Source organism: Lampetra fluviatilis, chromosome 24 (assembly GCF_964198595.1).
Source record: "Lampetra fluviatilis chromosome 24, kcLamFluv1.1, whole genome shotgun sequence".
Taxonomy (NCBI): Eukaryota; Metazoa; Chordata; class Hyperoartia; order Petromyzontiformes; family Petromyzontidae; genus Lampetra; species Lampetra fluviatilis.
This window is the reverse complement of record NC_136298.1, coordinates 10,585,480-10,604,694: the sequence shown is the minus strand read 5'-3', so window position 1 is coordinate 10,604,694 and position 19,215 is coordinate 10,585,480. Positions and strand designations below refer to the sequence as shown.

At 42.4% G+C, this 19,215-nt stretch overlaps 1 protein-coding gene across 1 annotated transcript; it reads left to right on the top strand.

Annotated features, from left to right (window-relative positions):
- The first annotated feature begins 1,916 nt into the window (after positions 1-1,916).
- UHRF1 (ubiquitin like with PHD and ring finger domains 1) lies at positions 1,917-19,052 on the top strand. The gene is made up of 17 exons (XM_078867671.1): positions 1,917-1,973; positions 2,475-2,662; positions 8,195-8,500; positions 8,663-8,889; positions 9,991-10,209; positions 11,800-11,909; positions 12,136-12,325; positions 12,586-12,709; positions 13,083-13,190; positions 13,546-13,650; positions 13,839-13,945; positions 14,049-14,211; positions 14,380-14,517; positions 14,786-14,924; positions 15,050-15,207; positions 15,688-15,786; positions 16,210-19,052. Exons 2-17 carry the CDS (start codon positions 2,510-2,512, stop codon positions 16,354-16,356), a joined length of 2,493 nt encoding a protein of 830 aa, XP_078723797.1. The 5' UTR covers positions 1,917-1,973; positions 2,475-2,509; the 3' UTR covers positions 16,357-19,052.
- The last annotated feature ends 163 nt before the right edge of the window (positions 19,053-19,215 follow it).

Genomic DNA, 19,215 nt, shown 5'->3' with positions numbered 1-19,215 from the left:
GTGTCACAGCTTTTTTGTGACACCGATCGTATATCAGCGAGAGTATACTTGGCTTGAGAGAATGTGTGGATTGTTAAAGACCTCGTCTGTTGTTGTCTGGTGGGGTAAGATTGCAAGCCAGGATTAGGCAAGGGAAGAGTAACGTAGTCCGCAGAGATGGAGCGATGAAATCGCCAGATTGCTGGGTGGATTGTTCTTATTGTTCATAATAGAGGGGTTTTTGGGGTTAGATCGCGTACATTTCTAAATGTGTCCATACTCTTTGGTTCCAAAACTTCAAATCTAGATTATAAATGTGTCGTTAAACCCGCCACCACCCGACATAGCCAACTAGTGAGGGTTGTCACGTAAACAGAACATGCCAATTCGTCACTACCTGTGTGTTGGAGAGTACCCAGATTGTAAATGTTGCAGCTTGGCTCTCCGGTTAGTGCTGTACTAGTACACTACACTATACACAACTATACACTACACTATACACTACACTAGTGCTGTATTAGTGACGAATTGGCCACGTTCTGTTTACGTGACACAACCCTTACTAGTTGGCTGTGTCGGGTGGTGGCGGGTTTAACGACACATTTATATCTTTATCCGATCTAACCCCCGTCCCCCAAAAAAACCTCTTATGGATGATTATTGGTCGCGAAAGCCTCCTACGTGTTGAACTATTGTTGTTGTTGTTTGCGTCGCATCGACGTGAGGTGACGACAGCTTTGGGGAGGAGTGGATGAAGGTGATGTTGAAGATGTTGATGATGCTTCCCCTGGGGATGAGTGGATGAAGGTGATGTTGAAGATGTTGATGATGTTTCGCCTGGGGATGAATGGATGAAGGTGATGATGATGATGTTGTTTGCCCTGAGTATAGGTAGGGCGCAATGTGTTTGTTGTTACTCTACATGTACAGCCCTACATCCACTGCTGTATGAGGGCATCTCCAAGCCGCACGGGTTCGTTTGACCATACTTCACCACGCTGGTCCGTGTGGGTTCGGTTAGTTGAGGACAGTGCATATCATTATCAGTTGTTTCTTGTTTGCATTCTGACTGCTTGTGTTGTGGTTATTGCAAACATGATCCTTTGTACAAAGTGTCAGTTTTTGTACCAGTTGAAAGGGTAAAAACCTATTATATTTTGCCACTGGTAAAGGAGGTCTCATAGTGTAAGATGGGGAATGTTTCGGGTGATTTCGTCTTCATAGAACGACAGCCGAATGAGGGGGTGGGGGGGGGCATTAAATAAGTTGATAATTTTTTGTAATTACATTCAAGTGTTTTCAGTGTTGTGAGTTGAAGTGCCGACGGGGTTTTTTTTGTTTGCAATCCGACCAAGGCGGTTGTTTATTCTTCTTATCTTGGAGATTTCCGAGATGATTTTCCCGCCACCTGCCAAGCGGAGGGGTTTTGGCGGGAAAAGCGAGCGCGTCGTGCGCATGCGCGCGTGGTGTCACGTGCGCGCGCACCATCGAAGCTGGAACGCGGGAAAACTTTGGACTCGGAGTGGTGGTTTCGCCCCCCCACTGACGGCATAAAAAACACATTTAAAAAAAGTAATTTAAAGCGTTGCGACAATAAGTGACGTTAACACACGGGACACGTTAAACGCTTAAAAAAAAACGGAACCCTCGTCCGATGTCATTGAACGGCTCGGGACGCCAAACTTTCTAGCACGTGCTGCAAAAAAAGCGCGGAGAGAGGGGCGGGGTAGGGGGGAGGGGCGGGGGGGAGAGGCGGGGTAGGGGGGGACACGCAAAGCGGCTTCGCGGAAGCGGCGAGTTCCCGCCAAAAATTACGCGCTCTTGGGAGGGCGGGGGGGCCCCGCGCGCGCGAGACTTGACGCGTTAGCCCCGCCCATGAATAGCCTCCACCCACACCCACCCACACCCCCGCCCCGTCATTATTTTAGCCACGCCCCCTCCCGTACAAGACTCTGATCGGACGAGCTCGAGTCGGCGCCGCTTCTCGTCTCCCGGTGAGTTAAATTTTGTACAAAAACAAATAATAAAATGCGCCATTAAATATATTGTAATTGCTATTTATTTTTCGCGTTTGCTTATGCGTGAAACGGCGCGGTTATGTTTTTTTCCGCTTAAAATATATCGGTGGTGGTGGTTGGTGGGGGGTTGGTGGTGGAGTGGGTTTGAAAAATAAATAATTAAATAATCAGCCCAAGTCTCGTTCTGCCTCGCGCGGGTGATCTCGCGAGACTTCGCGAGGCCGCTCATTAGCATAGAGGTTCCCGCCCGCGCCGGAGCGTTCATTGAGCGGCGGCGGCGGCGGCTCGACGCGAAACATTTTAGTTTTTTAATCAGCCGCCCTTTAAATAACATAAACAACAACCCCCCCCTCCCCGCACAAAACAACAGCAGTCGATGCGAGCTTCTCGCCCGTGAGCCGTTGTGCTACTTGCGATTCGTAAAAAAAAATCAAAACCGAACATCGTTTTCCACATTCCCCCACCCCGCGCCTCAAGACCCCGGGACTTCGTCCCCTCCAGCAGCCACCAGCATGTGGATTCAGGTGCGAACCATGGACGGCAAGCAGACGCACCGCCTCGACAACTTGTCCAAGTTGACGAAGATCGAGGAGCTCCGCGCCAGGATCCACGAGGTGTTCTGCGTGGAGCCCGACCAGCAGAGGCTCTTCTATCGCGGCAAGCAGGTACCACCCCGACCGCCGGAGAGAAAGAAGAGACACGGGTTTCTCTTGTTGTGCGGGGTTTGTGTGTGTGTGGGGGGGGGAAGGGAGGTGAAAGCTCCTCGTGGTCGTGGTGTGAGCCGAGCGAGGCAAGTGCTGGGAAAGTGCTCGCGCGTGGCGCGTGTCTTGTGAAGAAGATGAAGAGATCGTCGCCTGTGTGAGAAGTTGCAATTGATAGTGTGGCGTCAAAAGTTGTGATGTGGTGGAGGGTTCAATCGCGGGCCTTGATTGTGTACGGGGCAGGGATGTCCGTGGAGGGATCTGCTGGGGTTGGGGGCCCTGCCGAGGTGGGAGAAGTGCGGGCGGCGTGGGAACGTGGGGCGGTGGTGGTGGGGGCCATGCTTTGTGTGAAAGTGAATTAATAATTATTATCGGTTTAACACGTCGGTTTTCGTGAACAATATAGATAAAGGTTTTTTTTGGGGGGGTTAGATCGCGTAAATCTATAAATGTGTCTTTAAACCCGCCAGCGCTCGACACAGCCGATGTGTGTCGGGTGGTGGCGGGTTTTACGACACGTTTATGATATTGACGCGATGTAACACAAAAAAACTGCATTATGAAATACTTTATGGACGCGGGATCGGTATAACAGTAATCTTAATTGTCTACCGTGGAGGTACGGGGGGGACAGTCTGTGCAGTGAATAATAATTTAAACTATATTGTAGTTATATCAACTGCTCACACCTCCCCCCCTTGTATTAATACATCCATTGCTTCTACACCGGTGAAGACCATTATCTATTTTTGAGCATCGATTGTCTACGCCAGTGGATGAGTCCTTCTCGTCGCCTTCATCAGCCATTGTATAATATCCACTTGACGTTTCCCATCTCCGATCGTTCATCCTTCCCATCAGCGTTGTTGTGCTCTTTCCTCTATCGCAGATGCAATGCACACCCAGCGTGTGTGGGGCTGCTGTAAAATGGCATGCATGCGACCACTGTACCTGTGTAACCGAGAGGGAGGGGACCCCTGGCGCGCATTGTGTTGCGTGGCGCACGTGTTTTGTCCTGGTGGGCTAGACCCGTGATTAAACGCGGGCCGCTTTGCATTGGCATCTTCCCCACCCTGGGTCCACGACCTCGTGTGTGTCCGGCCCCCTTGAGACCGGGGGTGGGAGGGGGGGAAAAGTCGCCTTTTGCTGTTGTACCCCACGCCCCAACCCCCACCACTCCAGCCCCTTCTCACCCTCACCCCTAACCCACTGAGAACATCAGGAACGCTGACCGCGGCGGTCACGTGGAGAGGGGCGGCCCAAAGCAAGGCGACAGGCCGTCAACGCTTCCACCCGTCTCTCCGTGTACCTGTGTGTGGTTAAATAAGTCTCCCTGTGTGCGTGCGTGTCGTATCGACGAATACATAACACCTTATCCGCCATGTACGCGAGTGTACTGCGGCAGTGTCAAGCTTGTCCCTGTGTGTGCGTGCGAGCGCCATGGCAGCTGCCTGGTTGTAACACCACCACCCCCCCCCTTCGTTATCGTCGGTGCTACTGAATCTCGCGGAACACAAAGGCGCCACGGCCTCTCACGTGCTCGGCGCGGCCGAAAAAATGGGCACGATGCTGTGCCCACGACATGCGGGCACGGTAATATTCGCGCATACAAATTCCGTTTTGCGCCCCCTCCCTTGCCCCCAGGGGTGAGATGAAAGCAATGGGAGCGTTGGACTTAATGTATTATTTTTACAATTGGGAGGCGGCGGTGGTGTTTTAAGCGCCGAGGTAGAAAAATGTTGCACGCGACCGCTGCAGAGCCGGCCGTAGTCGTTTGCAAAAATGATCACGAGCAAGAATGTAAGATGCCGTTACATTATTTACCGTGAAGCCGTAGGGTGTATTTCCTGGTGGTACCGTGAGCCGTTTTAATTTCGTCTTTAGGTGTTGGTAACCTATAACAGACCAGATCGGAGTCATATTAAAGTATGTGTTTTATGTTAAATATAGCCTAGCGTTCAAAAATTTGGCGAAATTATCTGGAATTCGTGGCATTAATAAGGACTTAACTGTACTGACTGGCGTGGTGAAGTATGGTCATACAACCTCAGACCAATACGGTTTTGAGAGGCCTTCAATCCAGGAATAGATTTCAATCCATTCCTGGATTGAGAGAGGGCTTTAAATTATTGTTTTACATTAACCTTGTATAGCCATTGAAAATTATTAATTCTTTCAATTATAACTTGTCTGAAATAAAAATATGTAAAGAAAATACGTTTTTAATGCCAGCTACTTATATATACTCAAATGTTAAGAGTACATGATATATCTGCTATACATAGACATTTCACAATAACATGCTATGTATTACAAACTGTAAATCACCAAGGAACGGGCTTGAAATGTTAGCATTTTGGAATGTGTACACGGAGTTGGCATTTTCAAAAATGGTACGTAATTTTTTAAAATGCCCTATTTTTACAGGCACGTGCGTGCTGTATACCCACGCATATAAACTGCCATTCAACAAATGTAATATCGTGCTAAAGTAGTAGCGTCCCAGAATTGGGTTCCTCGACTGGTCCTTGTTGGGGGAGGCAGATTGTCAGGAGGGGATGCACAATTCAAGGCCCACAACAGCACTACCACGTTCTGCCTGTGCCTCCGCCCATTTTCTGTAGCGGGACTACGCTGGTTTCCGCACCGCCCAATAGAAAACGGCCACACAGCCATTTTGTTTCAAAAGGGTTGTTGACGCACAGTTGATGTATGTTATATGGTGCATTCTAATTGCTCCATTGTAAAATAACTTGCTGATATCACAATAGTTTGGTCACTTGTTTTGCACGGATTAACACTGACATGGGCATTACTAAGGCTGCGTTGTGAATTAATTATTTAAAAATTCCCAACACGTCTGCTTTATACGTTTAAACTGTTTTTTTTTTACGTTGACGAGCTGTGAGCTTATCCAATAATTACAGATGGAGCATTGGTACGGTGAATTTTTTTCGGGCCACGTTTTCTTATTAAAATTGCCCTCATCACTCAGGCCGTGCGTTTATACTGGGAGTGAAGAAGACGACATTGTACAACAAGCGATCTTGACATTGCCCATTGTGCTTTTCTAAGGCTGTTATATGTTAAAGGAGGAGTATTCACAGGTGTGCGCTGCCAACACTTTAAATATCTCAATTATCTGAAATTGGTAACACCAACCAATTTTGTAAAGATAATGTTGGGAGGGAACTTAGATGGGGTCAGCGCAGGCTGTACTGCTCGCGTCTGGGTAAAGGAAAATGTGTTTATGGAGTTTTCTGTTATATTAAGGAAGTATTATTCATTGCCTGAAAAAAGTGGAATTGCTTTATTCACATGCCTTCAGTTTCGTAAATTTTAGTTAACACTATTTAGATATTTTAGTTAAAATGTAAAATTTAGTTCAATTTCAAACTATTTTTATAATAGTCCTAGTCTTTAAAAAAATAAAAATCTAAGGCTACAAACAAGGCATGAGTGGACCTGCATGCATATGCTACCAACAGGCTTGACGGTGAGACGTTGGTACATTGTTTTATGTAAACATGGCCTTTACGTCACACGGCACTTTAAATTAATTATTGTATTTAATACGAAGTTGCAAACATAATAAGGCGAAAATTAGCCCTGAATTGGAAATACTAATGTAACAATGTGTTCGATTTAAGGGGAAAAGCAGGATTATTTGAATGTGTAGACGGCCATTTGGAGATGCAATTTTATCAAGTCGTGGCCCGGCTTGTGAATATGGCGGAGCTTGTTGTGCAGCCGTTGTTCTGAACAGACACGTGACTTGAAGGGCTGGCCCGCTCCCCACCATCAGGCATACATTCGCTCTGGGTCTTCATCGTTTTCCCTTGTTGGGAGCGTAACCCTACTGAGGCACTTTGCCATAATTGTTTATATTTGTTCTGCAACTGAACAATACATTTTTTAAATAATATTTTCATCGTTCATTAAAATGTTTTGCCGATTTAGATTATGTAATTATCACATGAGGCTTTGTTGTAACACAATTAATCTTAAAGGTAACTTTTAGGTTGATATTTTTTGTGGCAAATACAAATTGTTATTTGTGATGAATTTTGTCACATTTTACAAGATTGCATGGTACCAATTTTTCTCAGGCTTGAATGTTTGCTGGTTACGTACTTATGAACTTATTTTTTCTTACATGTGCAATTTTTTGTGTTGTGTGATCCGAGAAACCACTGACGAGCACATTTTAAAACAAAATCCCCTGTGTAGATTTTCATGTTGGTGGGGATAGTCCTGGAATTTGTACCCGCTATCCTGCACAAATCCATTGTGGGCAATTTTTTCTATGATGGGTTAGTATTGATATTTCCACTCCACAACTAAAATAACCCAATTGTGGATATATACTGAATGGTCATGTACACTGGCGGAGCCAGTGGGGGGGTGGGGTGGCACGTTGCCCCCCCAATAATCCGATCGAAGTCCCTAATTTCGATCAGATAATTGGGGTTTATTAGTAATAAATCGGCATTTTGCGACTGCCACTGTAGCATATTATTATGTGCCAGGGACTCTAGAGATGATAGGACAATAGTCTGAGTCCATAATTGGCAATAACTAACGGCAAAAGCAGTTATAAGTGACTCGCAGAATTGTGCGTAGTTGCGTATACAGTGCACGACTTCCCTGAAGGCATTCCTTCAGCGAGCACGATGCCGATCACACAGCGCGGTTCTAATTCGACCCTCGATCGATGGCTGCGCCATCGCCGCACACGTGTCGAATAAAGAGCAAGGGACAAGTCCTTACTAAAAACTCCTATCATTTTTCATTGCTGGAAGGGTTGCCCCCCCCCCCTACCTGAAAATCCTGGCTCTGCCATTGACTCATGTAGCCTTATGTGTGTCGTATTTTGCAAACTATCATCTTATGGCTTCAGGATATTCAGGAAATATATTTTGATTACCGATAACTTTTAATTCCAGTACAGATGTTCCTGTGTGTTTCAAGTGAACATAGAAGTAGGTGTTTGAACACAACAGGAAGTATAGGCGGTCTGGAATGGATGAATGACTTGGAGGCATGGAATGTCCTGGCTATAACAGTATTCGGGGTGTCCAGGAGGATATGATGCACGTCTGTGAACTTGTTTGTCCATGCACAGGGAATGCAAAGGAAAAATAGAAAATGATATACTCTTTGCTCCCAGTATTTGGTGTGCTCTTGCTATACAGTTTAACCAACACATTTTTTAGTACAGTATTTTTGCAAACGTGTATTGTTTACTTTGCATTCTTTTAAGACTGAATCAGTTTCATGTCCATTACCAAACATTCTTTTGTAGAAGAAAACACTGTTTGCATTATTATTGGATGTTTTAAGTGCATCGACGTTAACTGGAATTTTTTTAGGGAGCTTTGTCTTTCATTGTGTTAAATATGATTGGACATTGCATAAAGTAAAACGAGTTCAAGTATAATAAGAATCCCATTTTTCCCTATACTAAATTTGCGAATATATGGTGTGTTTCTATAGATGGAGAATGGACACAGCCTTTTTGACTACAGCGTGGGTCTGAACGAGATTGTACAACTCCTGGTCCGGCAGACTTCCAGCACAGCAGTGACTGAGAGTGCCGTTACCATTGTGGCCCCTTCAAACCAACCAGCTAAGTACGGACGCGATGGGGGCGAGCTGTCCGACACAGACTCGGGTTGTGGCTCTTCTCAGGGCGACTCAGACAAAAACTCCAACAGTGGAGAGCCACCACTCGATGCTGAGCCTGCCATTCCAGGAACATCTACACAGGCCGTCCTCAACCCTGGCTTTGGCACATACAAGGTGAGACTTGATTTGCAGCTGGTTTGCTTCACTTGTTCATAGTAATGCGTCGTGCAGATGTTTAACTTGCATTTACAATCCTTAGATTTTTATTCGTGATTGCTTACATACATAAATTGACTACTAATTTTATTTTATCTTATCCCATTGTGTGCGATCCAGATTAATGAGATGGTGGATGTCCGAGACTCCAACACTGGGGCCTGGTTTGAGGCAGAGGTTGTAGGTGTAACTCGGGGTTCAGGGGAAGGAGATGTGCCGAGTGATGATCAGGCAATGTCATCGTCAACAAAACCTCAATGCACTGATGAGAGCACTTCTCAAGACCATTCGGCTTCAGCGAGATCGTCAACCTGCAACGATATTTTTTACCACGTAAAATATGATGAGTAAGTTTTGTAGGGTTGCTGTGTGCCATGACTCCTCACTGTTTTTTTTATCGTTCAAATAAATGCAAACTGTTGGTTTTAATTATGGTGAGAATATAAAAAATTGCTACTTGTTCAGTATTTGATCTTGAAGATGATGGTCAGTGTTTGTAAATTGATGTTATATTTTCTTGGCAGCATCCCTTGTACACTTGATAATTTCAAAGTTATTTTCCCCCCATTTTTTTCACGTGACAGCCTTTTTACATACGATTCATTATGGAAACTTGCCATGAAGTTAATTTGGCCACTGTGCTGTGTTACAATAATGTTGGTTTTCAAAGACAAAACTATTTAATGCTGTACAGGCATACCTCTTATACCGCTCAGGATGCATTCTTGTTAAGTGGAGCATGATACGAAACAGTGCTATAGGAGGGTCATAACATGGTTCCAATTGAGATGTGTTACGACAGTGCTTTTTTGACCTATGAGCGATATGAGGGCTTCATTGGGGTATCAGTAATAGCCTTAATGATAGTGTACACATGATAAATGTTTGAAAGCATTTCATAAATACAAATAATGACTTGGTGAAAATTACATAAAAAATACAAGAAATTATGTACTCGCCAGTGGATTTGGTTGGAGCTCCCGTAAGAATAACCACCGGTTTGCCATAAACACACATTCCACAGGAAGCTATACTAAATGGGATTTTGCCCATGGATCGCCAATTAATCTACTCTAATTGGATGGACTATGAGCAGAATCGCTACAATAGACACCTCGATTCAGGTTCCAATACATGGGCAAAGACGTGCCCCTAGGGCAATACCACGCCTACTTCCATATATGGGCTGATCTGCGCGGGACTTTTCCTCGAGGACAAAAGAGCGTTATAACGAAACAGCTTTATTAAAGGTATGCCTGTATTAAGTTCAAAGTATGACAAGTTAGTCATGCTTCTTATGATGTCCCTAAACACCCATCTGGAAACGTATGGTCAAGTTGGTATTCCAGAGACTTGTGTGAAAATTGGATCCATGTTTGGAAATATCTTAGATGCAGACAGTGATGCATGTCTAAAGTGTGTTTGTGTGCGTGTGTTTGTGTGCACAGCTACCCTGAATATGGCGTTGTGCGGGTGTGTGAAGGGCCCTACATTCGGCCACGGGCACGCACGCTAGTGCCTTGGCAGGATTTGGCCATTGGAGACGTAGTCATGGTCAACTTTAACCCAGATGAGCCTACTGAGCGTGGCTTTTGGTATGATGCGCAGATCCAGCGAAAACGTGAAACCCGTACCCTGCGGGAGCTCTTAGCCCTGGTCATTATTGGGTGAGTGAGAATGCAAGTGCCCTTTTTACTTACTGTCTAATCAGTTTTGAAATGCGGTGTAGCATATGATGATATGCACTCTTGCTGAAGTAAAATTGCCACTAGACATTCCAAGCAAACCATAGCAGTACATTGTAGAAAGGCTTATAGGTGCATTTGTGCGAACAGCTTCTTTATCTTTTTGTTATCTACTTTATTAACAAGATGATTAAAATAAGGTATTTCCAGATATATTCTCGCTGTACTCACGTCAAACATTGCGGAGCCAAAACACTTCAAAGACGATGCTAAAACTACTTTCTTGGGAAACGGGATGATTTAAATGTTTTGCTGAAGTATCTGAATTTGTGATGTTGCTAAAATAATGCAGAGCAGGCAGCTAGCCAAATAGTTTCTTTCACACAAAGCCTGGCAGTATTTGAGCTACCTGTTGCCAGAAAATGGAAAATTAATACAATGCCAAATGCCTTTTGCCAGTGTGTTATAAGGGTCTACTCTTGGAATGTGTTTTTATGAGTGCTCGGACCACACAGGTTGTCGGTGCATTTTCACAAGTTGTACACTGAAAAACAGACTCGCTACATATTTCTGCATTTGTTCCCACATTGCAAACAATTAATTAGCATTAAGATTTGATGCATGTCTCTGGCTTGGGTGGTCAAAACGACTGCCCCATTCTTCACAGACAAAAAACTGGAACTTCAGTGGTTTGGAATGCAGCGGTCATGAAAAACATCTAATTAACTTGGACGTTTCCTTTGATGTGGTGTGCTGCAATTAGAATGTTTACTACATAACTCGGTGAAACTACCCACTGCAGTCTCATGAGATACTAAGGGCAATGCTCCGATGGCTGGTGGTAGTTGGGTCACAGTGAGGTCATTACTGCGGTTCTGTTAAGACTACTTTATTTTTAATAATTTGGTCCACAATTTTTATGGGAACAAAATGTCCCCTAATGAATTATACATGTTCTATTTAATTCTGCCAAGAGCAGGGAAAGCGGCCAGTGCAGCTTGTTATTCGGTACCTTCATGAATTATTATCCACTGCTTTTAAAATTCCTGTAATCTTAAACGCACCACTACTTTCAACCCTTATGGAGGGAAATGAGTCTGAAATACAAACATAGAATGATTGCTTCTGGGCAGTTTGTTAGAGTATTGCAACGTTACAGAAGAACATCTGGGTATTGCATTCGTGTCTAAGTGACCAAAAAAATAACCGAAAACATTGTTTAGTTGAAAATGTAAATTTGGGCGGCGCTGCATAAGTTTTGGTTTGCTTTTCATGGTGATTAGTTGCCCGTTATGTTGTCATCGTTCCACAAGGTTGGCAAGTGCAACAACAGCCCTAGGAAGTGATTGCCGATATACCGTATTTTGTTTTACACTCCAATACTATTTTTAGTGTAGCATGCTGCCATCTAGTGTAAAAGTTGATGTAATGAAAACATTTTCACTGTAGGCTTTTGGTAGTTGCTTGTGCCTGAGTGTTATTTTCTGTTTTGGGTGTAGGTATAATTGTGGGAACTCTTTTTCCATTAAAATAATGTTGATATTCAAACGTGTGTATTTTTGCCATTCTTAGAGATGGTGCTGAGGCTCTGACAGACTGCAAGATACGGTTTGTGGATGAAGTGTACAAGATTGAAGAGCCTGGAAAAGCTACTGAGATCACCAGCAACAGCCCCGTGAAACGTAATAAATCACTATTGGATATTAATTGTTTCTTGCTATTTGTTTAAAATTATTATTTTTTTGAGTGGGAGCTCTCACACTTATTCAATGTGAAAAATCACTGGAAATAATAGTGAGTTTAATGTACCTAAACGTTAATGCATAGTAATTTCAAGTTAAAGTTACTGCTTTCATTGGGTTGCATATCATGAATGTTGACAATTGAACTTTGCGATTGTGGGTGCAGGGCAGACTGGTCCAGAATGCAAGGTGTGCAAGGATGATCCAAACAAAGATTGCAGGCACTGTGCTTGCCACATATGTGGCGGCAAGCAAGATCCTGACAAGCAGCTGATGTGCGACGAATGCAACATGGCGTTCCACATATATTGCCTTAACCCACCTCTTCGTCATATTCCCAAAGATGATGAAGACTGGTAAGTCAACAAGAACAGGTCTATAATTATACTCTTTGGTTCTTTCGGTAAAGAACCAAAGAGTATGGATTCCTGCAGTCACGAAAGCTTCAAATCAAGGCCTATAATTGTTTTACTTTTGCATTAATTAACATTTGCATACAGTGTACTGACAACGCAAAATGTTGCACTCTTAAAAAATATAGTTTAGTTACAGTCTCACTCCACAGGCTATATAAGCAAGCGGCTAATATATTTTGTGAACCATTTCATACCAACAGGTACTGTCCTGGTTGTAAGCTAGACGATGGCGAGGTTGTCCGAGCAGGTGAGATGCTAAAAGAGAGCAAGAAAAAGGCCAAGATGCCATCTGCCACATCCAACTGTGCACGAGATTGGGGGAAGGTATCTTCTACATTTCACACTGATACAAGCCTATTGAAATGATAATATAGGACAAAATGTGAAACCTACACACACATCTGGTTCTCTGTTGAAATAACTGATAGAATGTATTGAAAGAGGCCAACATGTAGCACTAAATATCCATTAAAAGCAGCTGATTTACTATTCTAACAACCTTTGTAAATGTGCTTCAATTATGTAAAATATACAATAAGAACAAAACATTTAAGAATCGAGATATTTCTACATTTTCAGCCCTTTATCCATCAGTGAACCTAACGTGTAAGAAAAACCGATTGATGGCTATTTTTTTTACATAATTGTAATATTAATGAAGTGGCAGGAGTTAAAGAATGGACTGCTTTATCTCCAGGGCATGGCATGTGTGGGCCGGACCAAGGAGTGTACCATCGTGCCGTCTAACCACCACGGCCCGATCCCCGGGGTCCCAGTGGGCTCCTTGTGGAAGTTCAGGGTGCAGGTACAGTATTTAACCATAAACCAATTAAAAAATTTTGTGCAAATATTGATAAATCAGCAGATGGAATAGGTGAATGTAGGCATATAATACATTTTAGTTGTCATGTGACATGCAAGACTCGGTGGGACGACCGTGCCCATGGTTGCAATTTGTGCCATCTATAAGTAAACTTTTCTGTGTTATTTAAGAATTTAACCTTGAACCCCTGGCTTAAATCTTTGCAGAATAACTTATTTTAATACAATAAAAAATATGTTCTCAATTTTCCAAGATTGTTTAAATTGGCTTCCTCCAATGTATGTTGAATTTCCTTCGCAACCGTACATAGCTAACCCTAAGATTGTTGTTTTGGCAGGTGAGCGAATCGGGTGTGCACAGGCCTCACGTGGCCGGAATCCATGGCCGCAGCACGGATGGCTCCTACTCTCTAGTACTGGCTGGTGGCTACGAGGATGACGTGGTAATTGTTATGTTTTTTGTTTGTTGCGGTTGCACCCGATTCAAGAGCCGAATGGCTCCACAGGGCTATACCTACTAAATGAACTTGAACTTGAATTGTCTTCGTGCTGTCATTCCAATAATGGATACATTGCAAGGAAGCAATCTGTGATGAGCTGCGATTGAACTTCTTTCTCCCTCCGTTTCAAGGACCGTGGCACTGAATTCACTTACACGGGAAGTGGCGGACGTGATCTGTCTGGGAACAAACGCACTGCCGAGCAGTCGTGTGACCAGAAGCTTGCAAAGATGAACAGGTTTGTGGAGTACAACATACATATGAAGAAAATCCATTTACATGCCATCAAAAATGTTTAAAAGTGATTTTGTCATCGTATTAATACAAAAACTCCATTGCAGGGCTTTAGCACTTAATTGTAAAGCAGCACTGAATGACAAAGTTGGAGCGGACGCAAAGGACTGGCGTGCCGGTAAGCCGGTTCGAGTGGTGCGCAGTGCCAAAGGCCGCAAGCATAGCAAGTTTGCACCCGAGGAAGGCAACCGCTACGACGGCATATACAAGGCAAGCTTCTTCAAAGCCATCGACGACCTCAATCTCGCTGTTTTTCTTGACAAATGCATCGTCATTGATCTGGCTAATTTGATATGATGGACATGAAATGAATGATCGTTGCATGTTGTACGGTACGATTGTAACAGTGTCTGCTTGGGTTTGTATTGCTGAACACAGGTCGTGAAGTATTGGCCAGAGAAAGGAAAGTCCGGGTTCCTGGTTTGGCGCTATCTGTTGAGGAGGGATGATGAAGAGCCTGCGCCCTGGACTAAAGATGGCAAGGAACGCTGCAAGATGCTTGGTCTCACGATGCAGGTGTGTTTCTTTATTCAAATGCTTTACCGTTTACATTCACAATCAATTAAGTGGCTGTGAGGCATTTTCTTTCTGGTAATTTGTGTTAAAGGTGTGTACTCTTTTGTACAAATATTTGTTTAAACATTTACTTGTATAACTTTTATAGCGTCAAGTAATTCGTTAAAATTACTGTGCATTTTTGATACTCTGCATTGTACTTAATGATAGACCAATTCAAGCACAAATGTCGACTGGTGATCACAATGCTTTTGTGTGTTGTGAGCAGTATCCAGAAGGGTATTTGGAAGCCAAGGCCAATAAGGAGCATGCCAATAATGAAGAGAGTGACGAGGAAGAAGAGTTATCCCCACCTCCTACGCCCGTACCCGCTTGTGGCACCAGCAAGCGCAAGCGATCACTAAAAAGTACGTGTGCTGTCTTGCTTTTTCCACTGAACAATACACGCATACTTCATAGCATACACGCCAATTGCATGACTACAGTTGTACACAATACTTACGCTTGACGTGTTTTTCCCGCTGTGCGCCAGGCGATGTTGAGACTCCAACCAAAAGCCCCAAAGTGACACCGAAAAAGGCAAAGGTTGAGGCATATAAACTGTCAAGTGAGCAGAGGAAACTAATCAAGGAAGATTCCCAGAACAAGAAGCTGTGGGATGAAGCCATGGAATCTCTTTCAGAGGGCACGGTGAGTGGCGCATAGATGGCTCTGACATAGAAAAAGGCCTGCACTTTAATTTGTGAGTTTGTAACTTCCAATTGCTTTCTTGAGGCTGCCCTCAAAGTTTTACCATTCCATCCTCAGTTATGTGCAGTGTAGTGACCTCCCAATATGTTTTCATTTAAACTTGTTTTCTCTTCCACTGTCTTCCTCTTTATTTTGCCTTGCCTCGGTATCCACTCTGTAGTGAGTGTGTCCTGCCCATTTTAACTTTTTTTTTCTTCTCAACACCACATCTATTGGCTGGTACTAAATACAATTTAATTATCTTTTGGCAATTATGTATTTCATGAAGTCTACAAAGTTGAGGTATGAGGATCAATGTGTTCACAGTTATGAATCATTTTCCCTGTTTGTGTTAAATGAAGGTGTATATTGAAGCGTATGAATTTGTAGATGGTAAGTGCAAGCTTTACATTCTGTGGATTGTGCTGTTTGTCATTGCAGAAGTTCCTGTCAAAGCTTGAAGAGCTGTGTCTGTGCATTTGCTGCCAAGAATTGGTGTGGCAGCCAGTCACCACAGAGTGCCACCATAATGTCTGCAAAGTGAGTTTTGTCGTTGTGGCAAGCACTAGGCCAAATCAATATGAATTCGTATTTCAAATATGTAAGTTGATACAAAATAGCAGAATTTTGGCGACAGTAATTGTCTATTCTTGGTTCTTTCGGTAAAGTAATGTAGAAGGGAAAATAATAAAATAATACAAAAATAATATTTATTTTATTGTTTCCCTTCTACGTGACTTTACCGAAAGAACCAAGAATATGAATCCCTGCAGTCACAAAAGCTTTAAATCAGTAATTGTCTAACCATAAAAATGTCACTTGTGGGCTCAGAATAAATAATGAATGCATGCTGTCTGTCTAAGGTAACCCCTCATAAGAAAATGGCATTTTGAGACATGGTATAGTATTTATGTACAAAGTGTGACGTGCCTCTCATTGTGCCACCGTTCTTTGTATCCACAGAGCTGCCTGCAGCGCTCGTTCAAAGCTCAGGTGTACACCTGTCCAGCTTGTCGTCTCGAGCTGGGCAAGTCCAACAGCATGGCGATCAACCAGAAGCTGCAAACCCTTCTCAATCAGCTCTTCCCTGGCTATGGCAGTGGTCGGTGATTTCTCATATAATCTTACACAGACCATGCCGGGCTTACTGGATTCCTTATTGTACTCACAGGTGGATCGGCATTCGTCTTTCGGCCAGTTACTGTTTGATTGTTGCGTGAGAGGTGGAGAGAACCAGACATTGTTTTTTTTTGTTCTTCTCCACATTTGTGAGATACTAAGCATTTTGCCCAATTGTAACCCAAAATTGTTTTATTTCTTTACCACCGCTGAATGGTGGTTTTTGCATATACATATAGAAAGGAAATTTAACAGATCTACCTAAATATGCGAAACTTTTCAAATAGGTTGTATATATTTGATAAACAATTTGTAGGACCGATCATTCAATATATTTCTACAATTTTGTCGTTCGGCACAATTTAGGTGTCCCAGGTTAGTTGATGCCAAAGCCATGATTTTACATTTGTGTAGATGTGAAAGCAGTTCTTAATTTAAAACCCAATCACACTGGAATCCTTTAAATTGTTTAGCTTTAAATATTTCTGTGCTACACAGCTCTTTAGAAATTGATCAATTCTGCTTAGGTTACCGGAGTTTAATCTTTTTCTACGCGAAATGCGAACAAGAAACCAGCTGGACCACTTAATAGGTCATATTTTCTTACCTAAATGACACCAGGTAAAATTGAAGGAAAAATAGCTTAACTTAGTGTGAGTGAGGAGTCTGGGTGAGAAACTTTGCAAAAGACAATAGTGATATCCTTCAGCTTCTACTGTTGCTGGCTTTTTGACTGTTCGTTTTAATGTGCCTTCCCCTACTCTATTGAAACGAAAGGCATGAAGCCAGCACAGTGCTGCACTATGGGAGGTGCTTGTGTGTTGGTTTTTATAAGCTTTTCAGTAGGCTTCCTTCCAACACTCGAGCAGTGAATTGCATCTGATTCCAAACCAGCAAAATCGTGCGACCATGTCCTTAATGGCATATTTATTACTATCTGCTGCAGGTTTAGGGGTTTGTTGGGATGATAAACCTCTGATGCACAATGCCATGAAAACATGCAATAAGTGTGCCTATACTAATTTCAATAGAGATAAAATATGTTTTACGATGTGCGTATATGTGATGGAAATGTTTAAATAAGGCTTTTATTTGTTTTGCCATGTCTGTTTTAAGCATGTTTGTATTTCTCTTCAGCAGATCAGACCGTGTTAATATGCTACAAACTTGGTTGTTTTTAATGCATTGTATAAAGACGGTAGATAACATTTTAGTATCAACTATTCATGGCTGAATTTTCTACCATAAAGGTATTGACGTTTGCTATTAAAACTTTCAGTGTTTTCCAGAATGCTATTTTCATATTCCATTTACACTGCTGGCTGAGCAAATAATTTGAATGTGTTCCTACAAAGCAATTGGATATATTCCTACTTTGGCAAGAATGCATTCAGAATTATCAAAAGCATATTATTAGGGGGATTACTGTCATGTAACTATAATATGTGAATTGCATTTCGTAAAGTTGAAACTACTCGTGCTTTCTATTGATTACCAAACTCTTGAATACATGCTCTTTTATTAAAGTTAATAATTGGAGAAACCATTTTTCCCTTGGATACAGAATAGTATAAATTACGCTTAATGTTGTCATAATGTTCAATATAATAGATATCCTTTTAATACCATGTTGGAAAATTGAACAAAGATTTTTGGTATAATTTATTAACAGTTTTAGCCACAACACTTCCAATTTCCCCGCACCTCTGATTAGCACGGTTGGCTACGTACGGTGCGAAAGAAGTTCTATATTGTAGGTATCACAAACACGGAAATCTGCTACCTCAGCCTATAGGGGAGAAGATTTTATGATGGATTAAAACATCAGCACATATACTGCCAATCAAACTGCCTTTCATTCTACCAGTTGTGATAACTTTCAATTCTTTCTGGAAGTTGTCAAATAAACTTTACCTAGTTTTTATGCGACAGCACTGTTGCTGTAAAAAAATTCATTTGAGGTGGCAAGATATTCAAATGAGGGTTGCATTCTTATTACATGTAAAATTGGGAAGTGTATTATATTTAGTACAACTAATGAGGTAATAGTTTAAAGTATTCTAAGAAACACTGCCAACATAAGTTGATTTGCATGTTAATGGATGTTTTTGAAAAATGAAAGTATCACTTTTCGGTGTCTCCCATACCTTGCCATTGTATGATGTTACAATGATGCCATTTTTACCAGAGGATGCATTCCAGTTACCTCATATCCTTCAATTGTCACGACCAGTGTGGCATTTTCTGTGGTAACAAGGTCCCTTGAAAATGTGTATCAGATGGTTAAAGATGGCCCCGGCAATATTTTAACTGGTTGTGAGATGCATTGAAAGTAGAAGATGAACCAACAGTTGAATTTTATCTTGGTATTTTGTGCCCACTGCCTCGACAGATTAAAAAAGCAAGCCAAGAACTATTAAAAACACGATTTTAAACGTAATTACCAAATGTGGAAGATCGTTTCACACTGTACTTGTTTAACATTTGCTAAATTTGATGGGTGTACCTCAACATTTGAGACGTTGCAAGCTTCTTGGGGATTTGCTGTTTGAAGTAGCTTGTGTTAGAAAGTCCTTCCCTATCCTGTTTACGCTTTGTGACGAAGGCTCATTTTGCTTACTGTATGTAACTCAATATACATTGATTTCTGTTTTATAACTGGTTTAAATAAATACCTTAAGTTTCAACCATGCATTCTGCTTTTAATTTTGTGCAAAATTGTGTGCCATAAGTTAGTGGGGAAGAGAGGGGGTAAATACTGGTCATGATGGTTACTAAATACTGAATCGTCATCCAATGTCTGTTCACGAGATGAAATAATGCACAGTAAACGCCTCGCTGGGATACAGA

Coding starts and splice junctions, on each gene's coding strand:
- UHRF1 (XM_078867671.1), top strand. CDS start 2,510: ATGTGGATTCAGGTGCGAACCATGGACGGCAAGCAGACGCACCGCCTC. Junction 8,890..9,990: donor TACCACGTAAAATATGATGA/GTAAGTTTTGTA, acceptor TTGTGTGCACAG/CTACCCTGAATATGGCGTTG. Junction 12,326..12,585: donor CCCAAAGATGATGAAGACTG/GTAAGTCAACAA, acceptor TCATACCAACAG/GTACTGTCCTGGTTGTAAGC.